This window comes from Trichechus manatus, unplaced genomic scaffold (genome assembly GCF_000243295.1).
Source record: "Trichechus manatus latirostris isolate Lorelei unplaced genomic scaffold, TriManLat1.0 scaffold00104, whole genome shotgun sequence".
Lineage (NCBI taxonomy): Eukaryota > Metazoa > Chordata > Mammalia > Sirenia > Trichechidae > Trichechus > Trichechus manatus.
In genome coordinates, this window is record NW_004444040.1 from 4,466,330 (window position 1) to 4,488,480 (window position 22,151).

The 22,151-nt window shown below is 41.6% G+C and overlaps 1 protein-coding gene across 1 annotated transcript in view; it reads right to left on the reverse strand.

Moving 5' to 3' along the window:
* Positions 1 to 22,151, reverse strand: part of FERMT1 (FERM domain containing kindlin 1) — a 48,969-nt gene that overhangs the window by 24,858 nt on the left and 1,960 nt on the right. The window contains exons 2-5 of the mRNA XM_004383050.2: positions 15,749 to 15,982; positions 11,845 to 11,988; positions 10,260 to 10,473; positions 8,218 to 8,320 (exon numbers count right to left, since the gene is read on the reverse strand). Coding sequence (XP_004383107.1) covers positions 8,218 to 8,320; positions 10,260 to 10,473; positions 11,845 to 11,988; positions 15,749 to 15,982 — 695 coding nt within the window. The remainder of the gene's footprint in view (positions 1 to 8,217; positions 8,321 to 10,259; positions 10,474 to 11,844; positions 11,989 to 15,748; positions 15,983 to 22,151) is intronic.

Consider the following 22,151-nt stretch of genomic DNA (forward strand, 5'->3'; position numbering starts at 1 on the left):
TGTTATTTCCAGTGTTTTTGATTCTTGCCAGTAATGCCGGGGTGAGATGGTATCTCATTGTGGTTTTAATTTGCATTTCTCTAATGGCTAGTGATTGCGAGCATTTCCTCATGTGTCTGCTGGCCATTTGAATGTCTTTTTTGGTGAAGTGTCTCTGGGATTTTTTGCTTATGATCATGTCATCTGTGAATAGGGATAGTTTTCCTTCTTCCTTAACAATCTGTATTCTCTTTATTTCTCTTTCTTGCCTTATTGTTCTAGCTAGGCTTCCAGTACAATACTGAATAAAGGGCAACCTTGTCTGTTTCCCGCTGTCAAGGGGAATGCTTTCAGTCTCTCTCCATTGAGAATAATGTTGGCTGTGGTTTTGTATATATGCCCTTAATTATGTTGAGGAATTTCCATTCTATTCCTGTTTTGCTGAGAGTTTTTATCAGGAATAGATGCTGGATTTTATCAAATGCCTTTTCTGCATTAGTGGTGTCTTTGCATGGCTTTGGTATCAGGGTTATGTTGGCTTCACAGGATGAATTCAGGAGTATTCCTTTTCTATGTTCTGGAACAGTTTGCGTAGTATTGGTGTCAACTCTTCTCTGAATGTTTGGTAGAATTCTCCAGGGAAGCCGTCTGGGCCAGGGCTTTTTCTTTTGGTTGGGAGTTTTTTTTTAATGGCTTCTTCAATTTCTTCTTGTATTATGCATCTGTTCATACTTTCTGCCTCAGTTTGTGTTAGTTTGGGTAGGTAGTATGTTTCTAGACATTTGCCAATTTCTACTAGGTTTTCAAATTTGTTGAAGTATAATTTTTGATAATATTCTGTTATGATCTTTTTTATTTCAGTTGATTCTGTTGCAATGTCACCCATCTCATTTCTTATTTAGGTTATTTGCATCTTCTCCTTCTTTTCTTTTGTCAATTTGGCCAATAGTTTGCAGATTTTATCAATCTTTTCAAAGAACCAACTTCTAGTCTTGTTGATTCTTTTGATTATTTTTCTGTTTTCTGATTTGTTCATTTCTGCTCTAATCTTTGTTACTTCCTTTTTCCTGGTGGCTGTGGGCTTCTTTGCTGCTCTTTTTTTCATTCAGGTTGTAGGGTTAAGGTATTGATTTTGGTCCTTTCTTCTGCTTTTGATGTGTGTTTTTTTTGCTATAAATTGACCTCTGAGTACTGCTTTTGCTGTGTCCTATAGGTTTTGGTAATATGTGTTTTCATTCTCCTTTGATTCTAGGGATTTTTTGATTCCCTCTTTGATTTCTTCTATTACCCAGGGGTGTATAAGCAAGCTATTAATTCAGTTTCCACATATTTGATTTTTTTTCTCTTGTTCTTCCTGCTGTTGATCTCTAATTTTATAGTGTTGTGATCATAGCAGGTGCTTTGTACTATTTTGATATTTTTTAATTTATTGAGCCTTGCTTTGTGGTCTATTCTGGAGAGTGATCCATGTGTGTTGGAGAAGAATGTGTACTGTGCTGCTGTTAGGTGGAGTGTTCTCTTTATGTCTATGAGGTCAAGTTGGTTGATTGCGATGTTTAGATCTTCTGTATCTTTGTCAAATATCTTTCTAGTTCTATCCTTCATTGAAAGTGGTGTGTTAAATTTTACTATTATTGTGGAACTGTTTACTTCTCCTTTCAACACCGTTACAGTTAGTTTTATGTATTTTGGAGCTCTGTCACTGGGTGTGTAAATATTTATTATGGTTATGTCCTCTTGGTGAATTGAGCCTTTAATCATTATATAATGCCTTTCCTTGTCTTTTGTGGTGGATTTTGCCTTAAAGTCTATTTCATCAGAGATTAATATTGCCACTTCTGCTCTTTTTTGGTTACTATTTGCTTGATATATTGTTTTCCATCCTTTGATTTTTAGCTTATTTATATGTTTGTGTCTAAGGTGTGTCTCTTGTAGACAACATATTGATGGGTCATTTTTTTTATCCATTTTGTTATGCTCTGCCTCTTGACTGGTGCATTTAAGCCATTTACATTCAGTGTGATTATTGACAGGTATGAATTAACTGCTGTTATTTTGTTGTGCTTTTTTTGTGGTGTGGACAGTTTTTTTTTTCCACTTACTTTTCCGTACTGAGTTCTTTTTGTTTATGAAGTATCTTTTCATTTCCTTCATTGTTCCTGATTTTGTGTTTACTGAGTCCTTATGGAGCTCTGGTGGCACAGTGGTTAAGATCTCAGCTGTTAACCAAAAAGGTCGGCAGTTTGAATCCACCAGCCACTCGTTGGAATCCCTATGGGGCAGTTCTACTCTGTCCTGTAGGGTCACTATGAGTCAGAATTGACTCACTGGCAATAGGTTTGGTTTTGGCTTGGAGTCTTTATGGTTTTCTCCTTTATTTTGGTGAGTATGTTTATTAATTTTCTTTATGGTTACCTTGAAATTATCTTTATCTTCATAAATTTGAAACAGTCTGTTATATCTTGATTTTGCCTTGACTTCTTCTCCATTTGGAAGTTCTATAACTACACCATTTATTCCCTCCTTTTATTTTGAACTTGTCGTTGCTTACAGATTGATGTTGCTGGTTCCTTTTTATCAGTCTCATAGCTTTATTTTATTTTTGCGAATTCTTTATCTTGGTTGATATCTGGGTAATGTTGTCATGTGTCTTAATCTCTGGTTGTTGTCTGGTGTTGTTTCATTGTCCAAAGGACTACCTTTAATATTTCTTGAAGGTTGGCCTGGTTTTTACAAATTCCCTTAATTTCTGTTTATCTGGAAATGTCCCAGTTTTGCCATTGTACTTGAGAGACAATTTTGCTGGATACATAATTCTTGGTTGGCAATGTTTTCCTTTCAGGCTTTTATATATGTCATCCCATTGCTTTCTTGTCAACATGGTGTCTGCTAAGAAATCAGAGTTTAGTCTGTTGGTTCCCCTTTGTAGGTTACAGTTCGTTTTCCCAAGTTGCTCTCAGAATTCTTTTTTTTCTTTGGTTTGGAAAGTTTGATTATGATATGTCTTGGTGATTTGGTGTCTATTCTGTATGAGGTTCATTGAGCTTCTTGGATGGGTATCTTCTCGTCTTTCATAATATTTGGGAAGTTTCCTGCCAGCAAATCTTCAAAAATTTTGTCTGTGTTTTTCTTTGTCTCTTCCTGTTCTGGAATTCCTGTCATGCATAAGCTATTCCTCTTGATAGTGTTCCAAATAACTCTCAGGCTTTCTTCATTTTTCTTCATTCTTTTTTCTGAATGTTGCTCAAACAAATTAGTACCAAGGGATTTGCCCTCTATTTCGCTTATTCTGTCTTCCATTGATTCAATTCTACTCCTATTTCCTTCCATTGAGTTGTCTATTTCTGAAATAGTTTGTTAATCTTCTGGATTTCTAGTTGCTGTTTTTGTATGAGTTTCAGTTGTCTATTTATTTTGTACTTTTGTTCTTGTACTGTTTTCCTGAATTCTTCTAGGCTTTTGTCTGTATTTTCCTTGATCTGTTTGAGGACCCTATAGATAAGTCTTTTGAATTCCTTATCAGGTATTTCCATTACCATTTCTTCCTCAGGAAGGTTTTCTGCCTCTTTATTTCAGTCATTTGCTTCAGCCATCTTGTCCTGTTTCTTTATGTGATTTGATACTGTCTACTATCTCTGAGGCATTAAGGTATTATTTTATTTATTTATGATTTTTTGTTCTGTTTTGATAGGTGTGGGCAGGTCAGGTGTACTTTATTGATCACTCTTCTGGTGGCACAGGGGCATTCACCACTTGTCTCCAGGTGGGTGTGGCTGTGGCAGGCAGGGTGAGCACATGTCCCTGGTTCACTGTGTGTATGCTATAGCTGAGAGCATTCTGGGCAAGCAATGGCTGCCAAATGTCATTGGTCCAGTGGTGCAGCAATGCTCACAGTAACAAAGGCCCTCTCTCAGCCCACTCAGCGGAGTGGTGGGTGAGCAGCAGTGTGAAGTGAGCAGCCAGGGATAGCGGAGGCACTCTCTCTGCCTGCTTGGAGGGGTGGTGGGTGAGGAGTGGGGTGAAGCAGGCAGCTGAGAAACACTCTCTCTTTGCTGCTCACTGGGTGAGCAGGAGGGGTGGCAGATGGGGCTAGGTGAGCAGAAGGGAGAAGGCTATTACTATGGTCCCTGACAGCTGTGCCGCTAATCACCAATAGGGTGCTCCTTTGTTCACTGGGCAAGGGTGCCTGCACATGTCCCATTAGGTGCAGACAGTAATTGGGACCTAGTCCAGACCAAATGTGAGGAGGGCGAGCTGTTTGGGGTCCAGATAGGTGAGGGACCTCCTGCTGTCTCTCTATGGATCTATTACTCTGTGCGTGCCTCCCACCCTAATGGTCAGGGACCACTGCTGAAGAGTCGCCCTGTCTCTGGATCCTGGATCCCTCCTTGTTCTGTGGATGCTGGGATCCCTAAAGCTCTTGCTCTCCTTCCTGTACTTTCCCTTCTTAGCACCAGTTCATGTCCTGCTCACCTTACTTCACTCTGGGTATGTCTACACGGTTTCTCTGTCTCCTATTGGGAGTTCTGTGAAGTTGCCTTCTTGTGCTCCTCACCTGGGATTGCTGCTTGCTTTGTTTCAAGACGGCCACGCTGTGCTGGGCTGGCTGGCAGGGTACTTCTTCTCCGTTTCTCTCCTTGTTCACTGTTTTCATTCAGCTTCTTCTTCCAGTCCGTGTTTGATCTAATTCTTTATCCTTTCATTATATATTCGGGGTTCCAGGACTGTCACCTGTAATACTTGGTTTCTTGGGTCTTTGCTGTAGAGGGACAGCATGGTGTATCTGACTAAGTTGCCATCTTGGCTCCTCCCTAGTGTTTTCAAAGGCTGATTTTTCAGAAGTAGATCATCAGGCTTTTCTTCTAAAGTACCTTTAGATGGACTCAAACCTCCAACCTTTCAGTGAGCAGTTGAGTTCGTTAACCATTTGCACCACCAAGGGACTCCCTCCAGAAACCTAAAAACACACTTTTCCTCTGGTGGGGACTGGCTACTCATGCCCTTTCCTTGGCCCTAGATTTCTTTCTCCTGATTAAGTGCAAATAGGAACTCCAAGTCTGGTAGCACCTCTGTTCCTTGCATCCCTGTTTTCTCACCATGCAGTCAGTTATATCAGTTATATCACTGGGGACTCTACCCACAGCCACCAGCAAAGCAAACAAAGAACAAAACCAAAGCTGTTTTCCTACCTACAATAGTTTCCATGCTCTCAAGAAGGAGTTACTATTTACATCTAATCACTTAAGATTTCAAAGTAGCCTGGGTAGCAGCTTTCAGTATCCTCCAGTCCTCTTATTTAAAGTGGCGTGCTTTTTTCTCTGCTGAACATTTAAAAAACGCGATGAACTATCAGAATTATAAAAAAGTTTTAAAAATCTATACATTTGGAAGACATTTAAAAGGGGCAAAAGAACACACAATGCATGAAGTCATTTTGAATGAATTAAAAAGGAACAAAAGAGTGTACAATAAACTAGTCTCGCTATCTTCCTTGTTCTCTATAGTGGTTTCTCTATGGACTCTTTTGCACTTTGCTTTTTTTTTGTTCATTTAATAATGTGCCTTGAATATGTTCCATTTCAAGAAGGCTGATTCGTTCTTTTTTAGCAACAACACTGTATGTATACCATCATGTATTAAACTAATTCCCTATTAATGGGCATTTAGGTGGTTTCCGATCTTTACTACCACAAATAATGTAGTAATAACTGTCCTTGTGTAAATACATATCAGTTTGCATGTATAACTGTGGTATAAATACCTAGAGTAGTGGATTTGCTGGGTGTTGTGGATGGAGTTGTGCCCCCCAAAAAAGTGTGTCAACTTGGCTAGGCTGTCTGTGATTTCCAGTACTGTGATTGTCCACCACTTTGTCATGTGATGTGATTTTTCTATGTGTTATAAATCCTACCTCTATGATGTTAATGAGGCAGGAGTAGAGGCAGTTATGGTAATGAGGCAGGACTCTGTCTAAAAGATCAGGTTGTGTCTTGAGTCAATCTCTTTTGAGATATAAAACAGAGATGGGGTGGGGGGAGGGGACCTCATGCCACCAAGAATGAAGAACTAGGAGGGGAGCATGTACTTTGGACCCAGGATCCCTGCACTGAGAACTCCTAGACTAGGGGAAGACTGATGACAAGGAACTTCCCCTAGTGCCCACAGAGACAGAAAGCCTTCCCCTGGAGCTGGCACCTTGAATTCAGACTTCTAGCCTCCTAGACTGTGAGAGAATAAATTTCTTTTTGCTAAAGCCATCCACTTGTGGTATTTCTATTATAGCAGCACTAGATAACTGAGACACAGGGTCAAAGCTATTGTAATTTTGGTAATTAAGGGTTGTAATTGTGATAGATATTGCCAAATTGCCTTCTGTAGCAGCTAGGTTAATCTGTACTTTGACCTACAGTGTATGAGAGAGCCTGTTTCCCCATACTTTTGCTAAGATACTGTGTGAAGTTTGTTAGTCTTTGCCAATCTGATATAAAGTTAGAAGTCATCTGTAGTTCCTTTTATATGAACTATGTGTTCATATCCTTTGCCCATTATTCTGTTGGGTTGTTGGTCTTCTTTATTGATTTATAAGACCTCTTTATATTATTAGGGAAATTAGCCTTTTCTTTGTAATATATATTGCAAAGACTTTTTTATTTTGCCAGGCATAAAATGTTCATTTATTATTAAAATGTACCAATCTTTTATGAATTCTGGATATTTTATGTATATTATTTTTAAAATGTTTTGTTTTAGTACTTTTATATATCTGAGATTTTTATCAGCATCAGTTACTTTGGACCTACAGCCTGCACACTTCTCTCCTTTGAAAGTCAGAGAAGCTCCCTAGTCTTCATCATACAATTTAGCTCCTATTTGTAGGGTGGATATTGGAGGATCAGACTTAAAAACAGGCCCACAGAGAAGACAATGCTTGAGAGGCAGAAATACTGCCATCAATGAGAAAAGTGAGTGCACAGAAAGGTTGGCCCAAGGCAGTAAATGAACAACAGCAACAAGGACAAAACTGGGATGAGAACAATACAATGAAGTCTCTCTGAGAGTGCAGAGGACTGGTTACTCAGTTTACATGTTTGACATCTGGGTCATTTACCTGCTGACTCAAACTCTACAAAAGGCAAGGAAGGGAAAGACATTCAAAGGACTTATTTCACCAGACATTAGTTGTCCTAATAAATTTCAGGTAGGCGATGTGCACTTAAAACAAAAAAAAGGGATTTGGTGACCATCTGGGGTCATTTATATAGGTAATCCCTCTTTCTCATCACCAGTGGGGAATTGAGCACTGCAGTGGGGAGTCTTGTCTGCACCATCACATGGTCCTGGCTTGTTTATGAGAACCTGCCCTTAGCCTTGGGCCCTGACAACCCCTTTCCTCCCTAAGTGTTAAGGACTCCAGCTCTGTGGGCTGCCCTCCTTCTGTTCCTTCATTCCTGCGAATGAATGAGCAGTATGCACTTTGCCTGGTGTCTTAGTCACCTAGTGCTGCTATAACAGAAGTACCACAAGTGGATGGTTTTAATGAAGAGAAGTTTATTTCCTCACTGTCAAAGTAGGCTAAAAGTCCAAATTCAGGGTGTCAGCTCCAGGGGAAGGCTTTTTCTCTCTGTTGGCCTTCTCTTCAGTGTTCCCCTGGACTAGGAGCTTCTCTACACAGGGACCCTGGTCCAAAGGACGTGCTCTGCTCCCAGCACTGCTTTCTTGATGGTATGAGGTCCCCAACTCTCTGCTTGCTTCCCTCTCCTTTTATCTCTTGAGAGATAAAAGGTGGTGCAGGCCACACCCCAGGGAAACTCCCTTTACATTGGATCAGGGATGTGACCTGGGTAAGGGTGGTGTTACAATCCAACCCTAATCCCCTTTAACATAAAATTACAATCACAAAATGGAGGCCAACCACACAATTCTGGGAATCATGGCCCAGCCAAACTGATACACACATTTTTTGGGGGACATAATTCAAACCATGACACCCGGCATGAGGACCTTCCTAAAAGACTCCTAGAGACTCTTGCTAGCTCAGAGGCAGCTTACCATGCTCACCAGAAACCAAAGGATAAAAATTCAGAGATCAGTATATCAGTTATCAGTCTAACCCTGTAGAGGTAGACAGAATATCACACAAATAATTTAACCCTAATGTTGATAATGAAATGACTCTATTGCATTTATTGTGCATTCACATTAAAAAAAAAAAAGAAAGAAAGATAAAAAGGATCTTACTTTGGGATTCAAGTCAAAGAAAGTACAATATTTAAATCGTAACAGCAGCTGCTCATCTTCCTGGATCCCTTGTTCCATAAGGGAGCGTGAGGAGTCTAGCCAACTAGAAAGCAATAGGATGAGTTTTAAAGGTCAATTGATTTTTACATATAGAGCCTTGAACAAAGTCAGAGTAAGGAAAACAACCAAAACTCAGTAAGGGAAGAGTACTTAATAATACCTTATATTTGCATTTTACTTGATAGTTTTCAAAATGCTCTCCATACATATATTTTTTCTCAGTACACTTTAAAGTAACCCAGTAAAAGAGCCAGGACAGTCCTTATGATCTTAGTTTTACAGATGAGGAAACTGAGTCTCAGTGACATTAGTCACATGTTTAAGGTCACGCGCCACGTGGTGTAGCCAGAATGAGAATCTGTACCTCCTGACTCCCTGTGTTGTCTCTTCTAGCACACCAGGTGGTTCACCCCAAAGCTGGCTCTGTCTTACTGTCTACAGAAACAGAATTTGCTCTAGTGAATTAGAACTATTGTTCTCTAATAGAACTATTGTCTAGTGTCCAAAAGAACTTTCTGCAATGATGAGAATATTCTCTATCTGCGCGGTACAATACAGTAGCCACTATCCACAGGTGGCTACTGAATATTTAAAATGTGGCTAGTGACACATTTTAATTTTAAATTCAAATTTAAATGTAAATATCCACATGTGGCTAGTGGCTCCTGTGCTGGACAGCACAGTTCCAGAAGTGGAAAACACAACAACTGGATAACAGTGAGGGGTGGAGGGATAGAGATTAAAAGTTAAAAACCAAACAAGATGGGGATGAGTGTCACCCAATACCACTGAATAAAAATGTCTTGAACTTTTATTATATTAGGACTGTGGGGGAACAAAGATGACCAAGACATAATCTCCATCCTAAAGGAACTGACAGTCCAGTGGGGAGACCAAGCCTCATAATAAAAGAACAATGCGACATTGGGGCAAGAACAGAGCTACAGGGAAGTGAATGATCTTGACTGGTGATATCTGAGAAGCACTAGCATATGAGTTGGGTCTTGAATGACAAGCAGGGATTTACCAACCGAGCAGGCTGAAAGAAAGGAAGAGTCCAGGAGCAGAGCAACGACACGGAGGCAGGGCAGAGACAGAAACAGCGAGTGTGTACCAGTGGGGAATGGGGCATAACGAGACCACAGTAGGACATCTGCTGGGACCACATCTTATAGGGAAGTGAATGTTAGACTTTGTTTGGTGAGCAATGCAGAGCAAAAGAAATGCTGGTTTGAGAAATAGTTTTGGTGTATTTTCTGAGACCACTTCAAACAGAGCTCAAGGACTTGCTCATTAGAATGCCTAAATAGAGAAGTGGTGTTCTACAAGACAGTGTGGGCCAGGTGGGCCACTTTGGATCTCCCCTGCTGACCCACAGGGGCCAACACACGTATAAACAGCTCTACATTCCATAAAATATGCTGTGTACACTTGCAGGGAAAAGTCTTCACATATAGTCTTTACATATAGTAATCTGTTGAGTTACTATAGTCTTCACATACAGTAATCCGTTGAGTTACCACAACAGTTTTGGCATTCCCACATACATTTTGTCATACTTAAAAAAAACAAAAAAAAACAGTTGCCGTCAAGTTGACGCCAACTCATGAGGACTCCACGTGTGTCAGACTAGAACTGTGCTCCATAGGGTTTTCAGTGGCTGATTTTTTAGAAGTAGATTGCTAGGCCTTTCTTCTAAGGTGTCTCTGGTTGGACTCAAACTTCCAACCTTTTGGTAATCAGCCAAGTGTGTTAACCATTTGCACCACCAAGGGATTCTGTCTTAATTTTAAATGTACTGAAATGACCAAAGGTTGCATATTTTCCCTTTTGTTGCTAAAATCAGCACAGATTTTTGCTAACGGTGTACGATCCTCAGGCATACTAATGTAAAAATTAAACACTGCCCCCCATTTCTGTAGTATCTCTCTTATTTCGTCAATATCATTTCAGAGACAGGCATCATGGAACCATGCGCTTACCCTGCGTTTAGTTTGGCTTTTTCAACCAGAGACCGAGGCTGGTACATATCGGCAAGTGCTTCTGGTGACTGGATGGGCTGGCTGAATGCAAGGATGCTGAAGTTTTGTTCGGTCAAAGGGCTGTCAGTGAACCAAGTCATGGTGGATGATGCTGGTGTTCCGTTGATGGGATCGTACGTAGGCGTCATGGTTTTACTGTACAAACCAGGACTTACTGCAAGGTAAAGAGAACACATAGTCTGAAGTGAGATTCGGGGGTAAGAATCTTTAGAAAAATAAGTACTAACATTGCTTATATTTAAATGAAATTGGAATTTAAATGCTGTACCATTTAAAATAACCAGATGAATCATGGCTGGTGGGGAGACAAGTTATATATAGGGAAAAGCTCTTGCTGGTATATTTAGCTCTTAGAAAGCTTGAGAACTCAAAGGCTGTAAAAGCTGCCAAATATCAACCCAGACAAATGTTGGGGACCATCTCTTTCCCAATAAGTCAAAAAGTTCTCTTATTTTATCAAGGAGTCTTGGTACTATAAGAGAACTGGAAACCTTACAGACGGCATGTATATAATATGTTTGTGGACAAACCCTTTAAACAAATAGAATCTGCCAATTTTAAGAACCCAGCCAGTTAATGATTTATAAATCATCTGGCTCTAATTTGCATAAGGAAAGTACAAATACCTCTTTTGTTCTTTGCATTGGGATATACGATGCAGGAAAGCCCTCAATGTTGCAAGCAAGCTGGAGATGTTCTTATTTTGATATAAAAAGAAAGGGATAATACCTCTCCGGAATTTCTACCTGCCCTCCCTTTACACACCCAATGCAAAGCTGAGTTCAGGAAGGAACTGCACACAGACAGAATCAGGAAAAAAGAAGTGTAACTGAGTGACACAATTCAACTCTTTTCTAAGTATCATCATTTTACCCCAAATTCATGGCCAATTGTGCAAAAATTTTGCATTCATCAGAGATATAATCAAGTAAAATAATGAGTTATCAAGAATACCTTGTTGAAAAAAAGACCAGACTTACTGGTCTAACAGAGACTGGAGAAACCCTGAGAGTATGGCCCCTGGACACTCTTTTAGCTCAGTAATGAAGTCACTCCTGAGGTTCACCCTTCAGCCAAAGACAGGCCCATAAAACAAAACGAGACTAAATGGGCACACCAGCCCAGGGGCAAGGATGAGAAGGCAGGAGGGACAGGAAAGCTGGTAATGGGGAACCCAAGGTCGAGAAGGGGAGAGTGCTGACACATCATGGGGTTTGCAACCAATGTCAAGGAACGATAGGTGTATTAATTGCTTAATGAGAAACAAATTTGCTCTGTAAACCTTCATCTTAAGTATAATTAACAAAAAAGGGGAAAAAAAGAATACCTTGTTGAAAAAAAGTTTGAAAAATTGTTACCGCTAAAACTTAATTGGATATTCTTTCCTCGTCACAGCAGTCCTGAAATTTTAGTCTTTTCTTTATTTGACAGACAGAGAAAGAGCGAGAAAGACATCTTCTTCTTGGGTTTTAAGAACTTCTACATCCACAAACTAAAGCAACAAAACACCTGTCAGGAGTCTTACCTGGTGAGCCTGAACTCGTTGAAGAACTCTCCAGGTTCAAAATCTCTTCAGTGATGGGCTCATTATTTTTGTCTTTCTTCTTCTTCTTTTTAAAATAATCACCAGAAGGCTTTAACAAGGAAAGTTCTTCTGATCTTCTAATATCTAAAAAGAAATAAAATAGTATCAGTAAAAAAGAAAGAAGAAAAATGAAAATTTCTTCGAAGTTATTTTGTGCACTTGAAACCATGTCTCAGGAGATGCCTGAAAAGTAAATGGAACTAAACTGCACCCCTTCTGAAGAACTAGGAGAACAGAAACTCCTAAGGTGGGTAGGAGATGGTGGGTGGGTGAGGGGGGGAGTGTGTGTCAAAAAGTGGGGCTAGACTCAGTCTAGTAAAATTTATAGTTTGTTTTCTAACTTATTATGAAAATAATAAAAGCAAAGGCAATGGTATAATTCTTCCATGTGCTCATCACTCAGCTTCAACCACTAACAGCATTTTGCTATTCTATTTCCCCACCATCACCAATTTCTTTTTTTTTTAAAATTTTTTTTATTGTACTTTAGATGAAGGTTTACAGAACAAATAGTTTCTCATTAAATGGTACACGTATTGTTTTATAACATGTCAACACTCTCCCTTCTCGACCTTGGGTTCCCTATTACCAGCTTTCCTGTCCCTCCTGCCTTCTAGTCCTTGTTCCTGGGCTGTTGTGCCCCATTAGTCTCATTTTGCTTTATGGGGCTGTCTAATCTTTGGCTGAAGGGTGAACCTCAGGAGTGACTTCATTACTGAGCTAAAAGGGTGTCTGGGGGCCATACTCTTGGAGTTTCTTCAGTCTCTGTCAGGCCAGTAAGTCTGGTCTTTTATTATGAGTTAGAATTTTGTTCTGCGTTTTTCTCCAGCTCTGTCCGGGACCCTCTGTTGTGATCCCTGTCAGAGCAGTCAGTGGTGGTAGCTGGGCACCATCTAGTTGTGCTGGACTCCGTCTGGTGGACGCCGTGGTAGTTGTGATCCATTACTGCTTCGGACTAATCTTTCCCTTCTATCTTGTTTTCTTCATTCTCCCTTGTCCCGGACATCACCAATTTCTTTTCCTTTTCACTTTTCTTTTTAAGTTTTCTAAACAACCAAGGAATCCCTGGGTGGTGCAAACGGGTAACGTGCTTGCTGCTAACTGAAAGGTTGGTGGTTCGAGTCCACCCAGAGGTGCCTTGGAAGAAAGCCCTGGAAATCTACTGCCAAAAAACCAGCCAAATGAAAACACTATGGAGCACAGTTCCAATGCACGGGGTTGGCACGAGTTGGAATCAACTCAATGGCAACTGGTTTGGTTTCGGTTAAACCACCAAGGGCCCCACCTTTTCTTTACGGGCCATATATTCAGAAAAACTTTCTCTTAACTACTTCCCAGGAGCTAACTTCATTCCTATGGCAGACACTGTCAGCACCCTGCTCATCTCTTCCTGGCCCTCACCACTTCAGGCACGCTGGCTAGACTTCGTATGGCAGCTAGAACGTGCATCTCTCTGCCCAAGGACTTGCTCTGGCCACTGAAGTCTGCTCTGCCCACGTACGCATGTAACAGGCCACAAGTTCAGGGAACTGATGCTCCCTTATAGCAGCTCTCAACACCTGACAACAGCTGGTGTGAAAACCCCAACTCCCTCGGCCCTCAGGTGGGACAGCTCTGAGGTGTGTCTCCCAGAGGTCACCAGGTGCCCACAGTGTACCCTGGTTGGTGACACAGTCTTATTGGTGGCCTTCTCTTCCCTGTCTCATTTCTTTACCCCCCAATCAGTATTTCCTGGCCTCACCTCCCAAATAAACTATTTGAACTTGATCCTTATCTCAGGCTTTGCTCCTGGAGAACCTAAACTATGAAGATGAGCCCTATTTCCCTCCATCAATCAAATATATTTATAATTGCCAGTCAGAACTCCTGATAACCATTAACTACATGGAGCTGCTATAATTCCGGGTTAAAGCCAAGGAATCTGGATGTTTTAGGGTCTCTGGGCAGCTTTACTGGAGGTAAATGCACTAATTCCATTAGGTCTTCCCATTTTCACAGTTCACACACTGAGACAAGCAGCTCAGCTTGCTTCTCTCCCCAGTAACCAAGGACGTCTGATAGTCAGGTTGCAACATGCACCTGTGATCAGCCCAACTGCATAATTTATACACAAAACTTGGTGATGAACCAAAATTTCCAGAAGAAGCATTAAAAACAAAACAACAAAACAAAAAGAATCATTAAAAACAAAACAACAAAACAAAAAGAATCTGTATCTCCAAGCCCAAAGATTTGTCTTTTCTTTTCTTCAAGGGAAAGACGTTTACACGGTTAAATCTGATTTAGCTTCAACTGATTAGGTATAAAAAGCAATGATCAGAAATGCCAACTTGAGGCCTTTAGAACATGCAGGAAAAGAGAAGAACATCTGAGTGTTTCTATTTATTTCAAAACATCAAGTTTGACGTCCCGGTCATGATGTATGCTTCCATTCCACTGCAGTGTGTGGAATACGCAACTTCATTTAATCCTCTACTTTTGTTTTCAAATCCTCATTAGAGTATTACTGAAGACAAAGTGTCCTGGGCTTGTCATTTGTACACCAAGCATCAGGGACACCTCTGCAGGTTGTATTCTGTAATGAAAGGTGTATGCTCACTTGTTCAGTCAACAAAGAGTTATGGAGCAGCTAGTGTGGGCCAGGCATTGTGCTGGGTGCTACAAATACAAACACGCTCAGGAAATGCTTTCAATTTTCACCCTCCTTAATGCTGTGTCAGTCCCTGCTACCGAACACCACCACTCCCAATCCTGCTTATTCTATTATACTTTTTCTTCTACTACCCATCACCTTTTAACATCAGACATTCTCTTCTTTTTTCTCTGAGAAAGAAAACAGTTTTATTACTGAATTAGCATTAAACCAGTATTGTGATACATCACAGTACCTTCTTTCCTTATTTATTACATTTATTGTTTATTGTCTGTCTCTGCCTGCTAAAATATAAGTTCTGAGAGGGCAGGGATTTTTGGCTATTTTTATTGATAATGTATCCCTAGCCTCATCACAATGGCTGGCACATAGTAGGTGCTCAATAAATAGGTGCCGAATGAATGAAGAAGTCTGTAATTTAACAGGGACGATAGAGCACTACTCATATATTGTCTGTTCTGTGTTCAAATGCTGAATTGTGGCCTTGGAACCAAAGAATACACTCACACACTTTGAAAAAATATAAACTAAGAGCACCTTCACAGTTCAAGGTTTTCTGTTATGAAAGTCCCTACAGAGAAGAGATGGTTTGGGCCATGTTGTCCCCAATGACTGTTAAACGTTGGGACATCAATTCATAATAATGAGATTTCAATCCATAATTTAAACATACTCTTCTGCTTAAAATAAACTCCACAAATGGTTCTGGTGGATGGAGCTATTTACTGGAGCCACGTGTTAGTCAGCAATGAAGACACTGCAACACCATTATGTCACACATAATAAAGATGTAATCAAGACACACGTCCTCTACGGTGACGAATGATTTAATGGAACTTGTTTTTGTTTGTCTTAAGTATAACAATGATCGCAGTATGGCTTGGAGAAATGATTGTTTTTTTGGGAGGAGGGAGTAATCTTAATGGGTTTTTCTATTTAATTTACAAATCTCTTTTGGAATAGTTTCGGGCTTTGTGGAACTGAATCTGATCGATCCCAATAATATTCCATTTGGTTTAAATCCACTTAAATGACTAAATAACAAGAACTGGGCTTAAAGAGCGTGCTTCCTAATAGTAAGGGAAGTGGTCTCTGAAGCCAACTGCTTGAGGTGGGCAGAAAGCACACGCACTTTCCCTGTACTTCTTTGCTGAGAGTCTAACAGGCACAGGGGCCGGCCAGTGTACTCACTCAGCGTTCTGCAGATATCACCGACAGCTTTAAAAACCACAGCCGAGAAGCTGACTCGCAATCTCACTGTCTTCACATTTGGCAGTCTCAGGCGAAGCATTTTATGCTGAGGTGTGAAGAGAAGCTTTGCATCTGCCTGGACTCCACATTTGTCCAGGGTCCAGTGGGTTTTCAGAAGCCAGCAATGCTTTTGTTCCCACCAAAGAGCAAAGTCTGACCAGTCTCGGGACATGTCTGCAAAAATGGAAAACACAATTAAGTAGAATGAGAGAAAGCCAAGCATCAAGAATCACTGCACTCCAAAATCAGTTTCATTGTAAGTGTGGTCTGATGGATCACTTCTGTATGGCCTTTCTCGCCATGGTCTTCTAACTCCTGCCCAAGGGAATGTGGCCCACCAAGGGGATTGGTCAGTTTTGCCATCCTGCTAGGCTTAAAAGAGAGCCAATTCCAGAGCAGGGAGAGGATCTCACCACCACCAAGGAAAAACAGCCAGGAGCAGAACGCATCCTTTGAAGCTGGGATCCCTGCACGGAGAAGCTCCTGGAACCAGGAGGCAGAGAAAGAGAGAAAGAGCTCTAACACTGAAGATGGCGAGAAGTGGTGGCAGAGAAATGGCAGCAGGAGATGGCGCCGTGGGCTCCTGGCCCACTGAGAGAGAAAGCTGACTGCCTTTGGGCAGGAGGCTTACTGGCGAAGTAGGGTGCCTCTGAGCGCTTAGCGGAGCTAGGTTTGCTGACCCACCGAGCTAGAGCTGACCACCTTTGGGCCGAGGCTTACTGGCTGAGTAGGGTGCCTTTGGACACTTATCAGCAGAGCTAAAAGAGCTTTGTAACACTTGCCCAAGCAGGGCAGAGGCTAAGGGCAAGAGAGGCGTGCCTGTGGGCACAGCTGAAAAGAGGCTGTCCTGATGGAAGAACTGTATCCTGAGTGTTCCTGAACCTGAGTTGTGACCTGTTACTTCCCTAGTAAACCCCATAATCATGCGTATTGTCTGTGAGTTCTGTGTGGCCATTGCAAAGAATTATCAAACCCAGCAGAGAAGTAGAGAGTGCGGTGGGAGGGATGTTTGGTGTCAGAATTGATAAAGATGGCGGAGAGAGGAAGCATGTCTGACCTCCACCTCATAGGAATCACCCTTGGGCTGTTGATTCCCCTTCCCCCTTGTGAAGTTAGGGGAGGTCAGACGCCGCCAAAGCCATGCCATTTTTACAGTATGCAAAAACTGCAACAACCGATCTTCATCTCCCCACCTCCTTCTACAACCCAAACTAGTTGCCATCTAGTCAACTCCAACTCATGGTGACCCCATGTGTGTCAGGGTAGAACTGTGCTTCATAGGGTTTTCAGTGACTGATTTTTCAGAAGTAGACTGCCAGGCCTTTCTTCTGAGGTGCCTCTGAGTGGACTCGAACTTCCAACCTTTTGGTTAGTAGCCAAGTGCATTAACCATTTGTGCCACCCAGGCACTCTTTTTACAACCCGAGGTTCAACAATTCTTGGCTTCCCTCCAAAGTCTCTGATTAATGGAAGCAGGTAGAAAATAGTGACTGACTATGTCTTATCATTGTTCATATTGAATGAAATGAAAAGAAACATAAAAAATTTTGTTCATGATAAAATGCTAAAGTTCTCTTCCTAAAAATCCTTTAGTGCCGTGGCCCCTTCTGGGAAGGATATAAGAATTTGGCTTTGTTTAATCAAGTTTATTTCTCCCATAGAAATGCATCCTCACACCAGTGGATCACAAGGGAATATCAAGAGCCCCCAATTAAAGTCCATACAGAAGGATACTAAAGCTGAAATTTCATTCTTCACAGTAAAACATCCAACTCTTATCAGTACTACCATATTTCCAGTTTCCAAAGTGCCTACACTGAAATTAGAGTGGAATATTTTCTCTCTCTCAACATTGGCATCAAAGTTGAATCTTTTCCCTGTGTCAGTGTCAGAGTTGCTATTCAATCTCTCTTCTGTCTTTAAAGTTGGTGTCAATGTTGACTCTTTTCCTCTTTATTCCCAGATGCCACGAACTTTCATTATATAACATTTTCATATCTGAGGGTCTCTGTTTATTCCCACACTCAATTTCACAAACAGGCTTACATCAGTGTATACCTTGATCACGACAAAGATTTTTAAACTAGTTTTCCCTTAGACTCTCTTAGACACCAATTCTGTGACATTTCTCTAATTAAGAACACTCTGTGGCTCCCTAGTGCCTTCTGCAACAAGTGGTTTCCAAGGACATCTGTAACACGATTCAGCCTTACGTGTCCAAGTCTTCCCTCCACTACCCAGAGCGCCAGCCCTGCCCTAGCCACATGGATGTGCCCAAGTATAATACATTTTTTTCTCTCTTGGTGTTTTTACTCATGTCGATCACTGTTGTTGCTAGCTGCCATTCAGTCGGCTCTGACTCACGGTGACCTCAAACACACCAGGATCGGACTGTTGTGATCATAGGGTTTTCATTCTCTGATTTTTGGAAGTAGATAGCCAGGCCTTTCTTTCTAGTCTGTCTTAATCTGAAAGCTCTGCTGACACCTGTTCAGCATCATATGTCCTTGTCTCATCCACTCCCACCTACATTTAATTCAGAGTCATCTTCCCCAAGAAAACTTGGACTATTTCAATATCTGCTTTTTTCTGAATGAGTAGGAGAAATATAGTCAATACCAATGCTGTTTGCTTATTAATTGTCTCTGCCTTCTTCAGACCACACTATTCTTGTCTCTCCAATTAGGCTTTTGGTTTAATTCCATGGATCTTTGTCATAGATTTTAGTACTCACCACAGTGGTAACAGAGTGTTCTGTATCTAGTGGTCATTCAGTCAATACATGGTGATGGATACCATTGGAAAGAAAAGGAGAAGGAAGGGTGAACAAAGGCAGAAAGAGAGGAGGCACAGCCACAATCCACCTTTGGTGAAATCTGTTAGAAACCTTCAGATTTTCTATGTGTAAGCTTCATGTAAGAAAAAGAAGTTAGGAGGTGTTTTTATTAAGGTCCCCATTGGCAGAACCCCTGCCCTGGGCTCAGAGAAACTCTGACAGGTCACAGAGAACGAGTCTCTGCCCAGCACCTGGCAGACACCAACCACTCAGCTCCTCACCAATCTGCTCATATTAGATGGCCTTCTACAGACCGTGCCGAGAACCTCTGATGGATGGGATGCGGCTCCCTTCACTCGGTTTGGAGACCTGCTGTCTGTCAGGCTGGGTTCATCTGAGTTCTTTATGCCTGTGAGGGCCAGCAGACTGGAGAAAAACTGAGTTCATCTGCATTTTTCCATTCCACTGGTGGTGACATTTCCTTTCCTGTTACTTGCATGAGAACAAGATATGAACTGTATTTCTCCATTACTCCCCCCATCAGTAAGATGAGGCTATAATCTCTTAGAAGTGCCTGCCCGGCGAAAACAGTCAACATGCTTGGCTGCTAACCGCAGGGTTGGAGTTCAGAGTCCACCCGGGGCGCTTTGGAAGAAAGGCATGGAAATCTACTTCCGAAGAAGAATGAGCCATTGAAAACCCTATGCAGCACAGTTCTACTCGGACACACTTGGAGTCACCATGAGTCTGTTCAACTTGATGGCAACTGGTTTTACTGGTTTTGTAGTCTTTTAGCTTCAAACCCACCCATTCTGTACTCTGCTCTGGGGCTGGGACCCTGCTTTGTCAGCTGCTCCCTGTCAGACTCTGCTGATGGGGGTGGTGTGACAAGAGTATGATTACAGGGCTGGAGGAGGGAGAGGGAACTTTCTCTTTCTTGTCTGTTTTCCGTTCTTGACTGCTTAACAGGATTTTCAACATTTTCTGAAAGACAGATGTTATCCTCACTCCATAAGGGAAGAACCTGAGGCTCAAGGAAGTTAAGTGATTTGCCTAAGGAAACGCAGCTATAACTCTAACTCAAAAAGCCAGGCTACCTTCTAGTCATCATAAACATGCCGATTTCTTGGTGACTAATGTGTAGTTCTGGAGCCCTGGTGGCACAGTGGTTAAGAGCTCGGTTGCTAACGAAAAGGTCAGCAGTTCGAATCCACCAGCTGCTCCTTGGAAACCCTACGGAGCAGCTCTGTGTCCTATAGGGTCGCTACAAGTCGGAATTGACTCCACGGCAATGGGTTAATGCATACTGTTATCATTTTAAACACATGACAGACTTTTTTTTCTAGCTAAAAATTCTTTGTGTGTGAAATATTAATAGACATAAGGAAAAGTACACAAAACTTATTTGTACAGTTTAACAAATAATCAGAAAGCAAACACCTATGAAACTGCCACCCAGATCAAGAAGCAGAATATTACTGTTACCCCAGAAGGCGCCCACCATGGCAGATCGTTGTGCTGAGCTCCTGACTCCTGACTGCCCTTAGCAGGGCTCTAGAATGCGTCCACGGATGCCCCTGGCAGATGTCAGGCCAGGGACCAAAGGGAAGAAAGGAAGAGAAAATAACATGTACATCTGCTAAGCAGCTGCAGACGGCTACCAGTGATTATCCACTTAGGGGATTTACTGTTAGAAATTGTCTCCCTGTTGAGTAGAGAAGTAAGATTCTGACTTGGGAAGGACATTAAACTGCTTACCTAAATCAGCCACATGCAAAGGGCCAGCTGTCCTACAGGTGCTGTGGAATCTTCATTAGACCACTTGCCAATCTTGTAGTTTCCCCAGTCAATAGCTCTACCCAACTCTCTTCAATGGCTTTGCCTCCTGGAGATCAGTATCGCCCCCTGTGGAACGGCGCACGCGGTTTGCGCTCGACTACTAACCTAAAGGTTGGTGGTTTAAACCCTCTCAGCGGCACCAAGAAAGAAGTGCCTAATAATTTTCCATAAACATTACAGCCTAGAAAACTCCATGGAGCAGTTCTACTCCACCTGGGGTCTCCATGAGTCGGACTCGACAGCCGTGGGTTTGATTTGGTTTGGGTTTGGGATCCTTTAAAAAAGCAGTAGACACAATAAACTGCCCTGGAACTATTTCAAGGAACTTGTCCTGTGTCAGACAGAAAATTTCTCCAGAAGCAAAAATGTGTAACAAAATGTGTCTATTTACACAGGAGTCACCGTAAACAACGGACATGGGGCCGTGCAGAGCTACGAGGGGGTGCCCGGTCCCTACTTCTTTCTGCTTTATTCCTGGACAGTCACTGGAGAAATGATTTGACAGTTGTTACATAATGTAGCTGACTTCGCCGACTACCTGGACGCTTACTGCTTCCTTCGCGACAGACTAGGTAGCTCAAAAAGTAATGTAGCTGGAATTGTCCAAATGCCTGCAGACACATTTTTTTCCTGGGTAGATTCCTGCTTATGAAAAATTATCTGTCTTAGTTAGGATGGGTGATTTTTGGGGGCGCTACCTAAGCAGCTAAGGCTAGCACTGAGTTAAAGTCATCCTGGAGGAATAGAAATCTTTCCCATTTCTCCAAAACCATCAGTCACCATGAATCAGGGCGATGCAGATTGATTACCACGTCACCACATTAGCTTGACTAATCTGGGCAACATCACTTAATGCTGTACGTCTCCAATGAACAGGTCAGAAGAGGAAGGTTTCACAGCCTGCTGCAGACCTCGGGGTGCATGAATGGGGGCACAGTGTGATACACACAGCAGAGGATGGCATTCAGAACGAATGCTTGGCACCCAGAAGAATCAGAGGGAATCAAGAACTGGAGAAGCGATGGAGTTAAGGGAAAGGTCACAATCATTTTGCATACTAGAATTTCGGCTGTCTGCTTCTGGAAACAGCCACATAAAAACAGAGAATCAGAGCTCAAAGGGCGGTTTGGTAGCTTTTAGTTCAACCTTTTCTGTTAACAGTTAGTAAAACGAGGCCCAATGATGTGAGACAACCCGTACAAGGTCACACTGTTAATGCCTACCACAGAGTGCTTTCTACAAAACCTGTTCTTAATCTTATTTGAGCGGAGCCTTCAAGATTTTATTTTGCTAAATTAAGAGCTATGAGTATTTTTATTTGTTATTTTTCTTTACATCTCTTCTTTTTTTTTAATTAGAAAAACTTGCTCTCATATGCTGTTAGTAGAAGGGTAAATTGATAAAACCAGTTTGGAAAACCCTATGATGCAGCAATTCTGCTCCTAGGTATCTATCAGAGAGAAATGTGTATGTATGCTCACCAAAAGACATGTACTACAGCAGCCTGATCTATCAGAGCCTCCAAAATGGAAACACACCACGTGTCCATCACTCAGTAAATGGATAAATAAATTGTGGCATAGTCATACAATGGAATATGATACAGTCATGAAAAGAAACAAACCAAAACTATATACAACAATATGAATCAATCTCATAAACATAATGCTTAGCGAAAGAAAGCAGGTGCATGAGAGTATATCCTGTGTAATTCCACTTACATAAAGC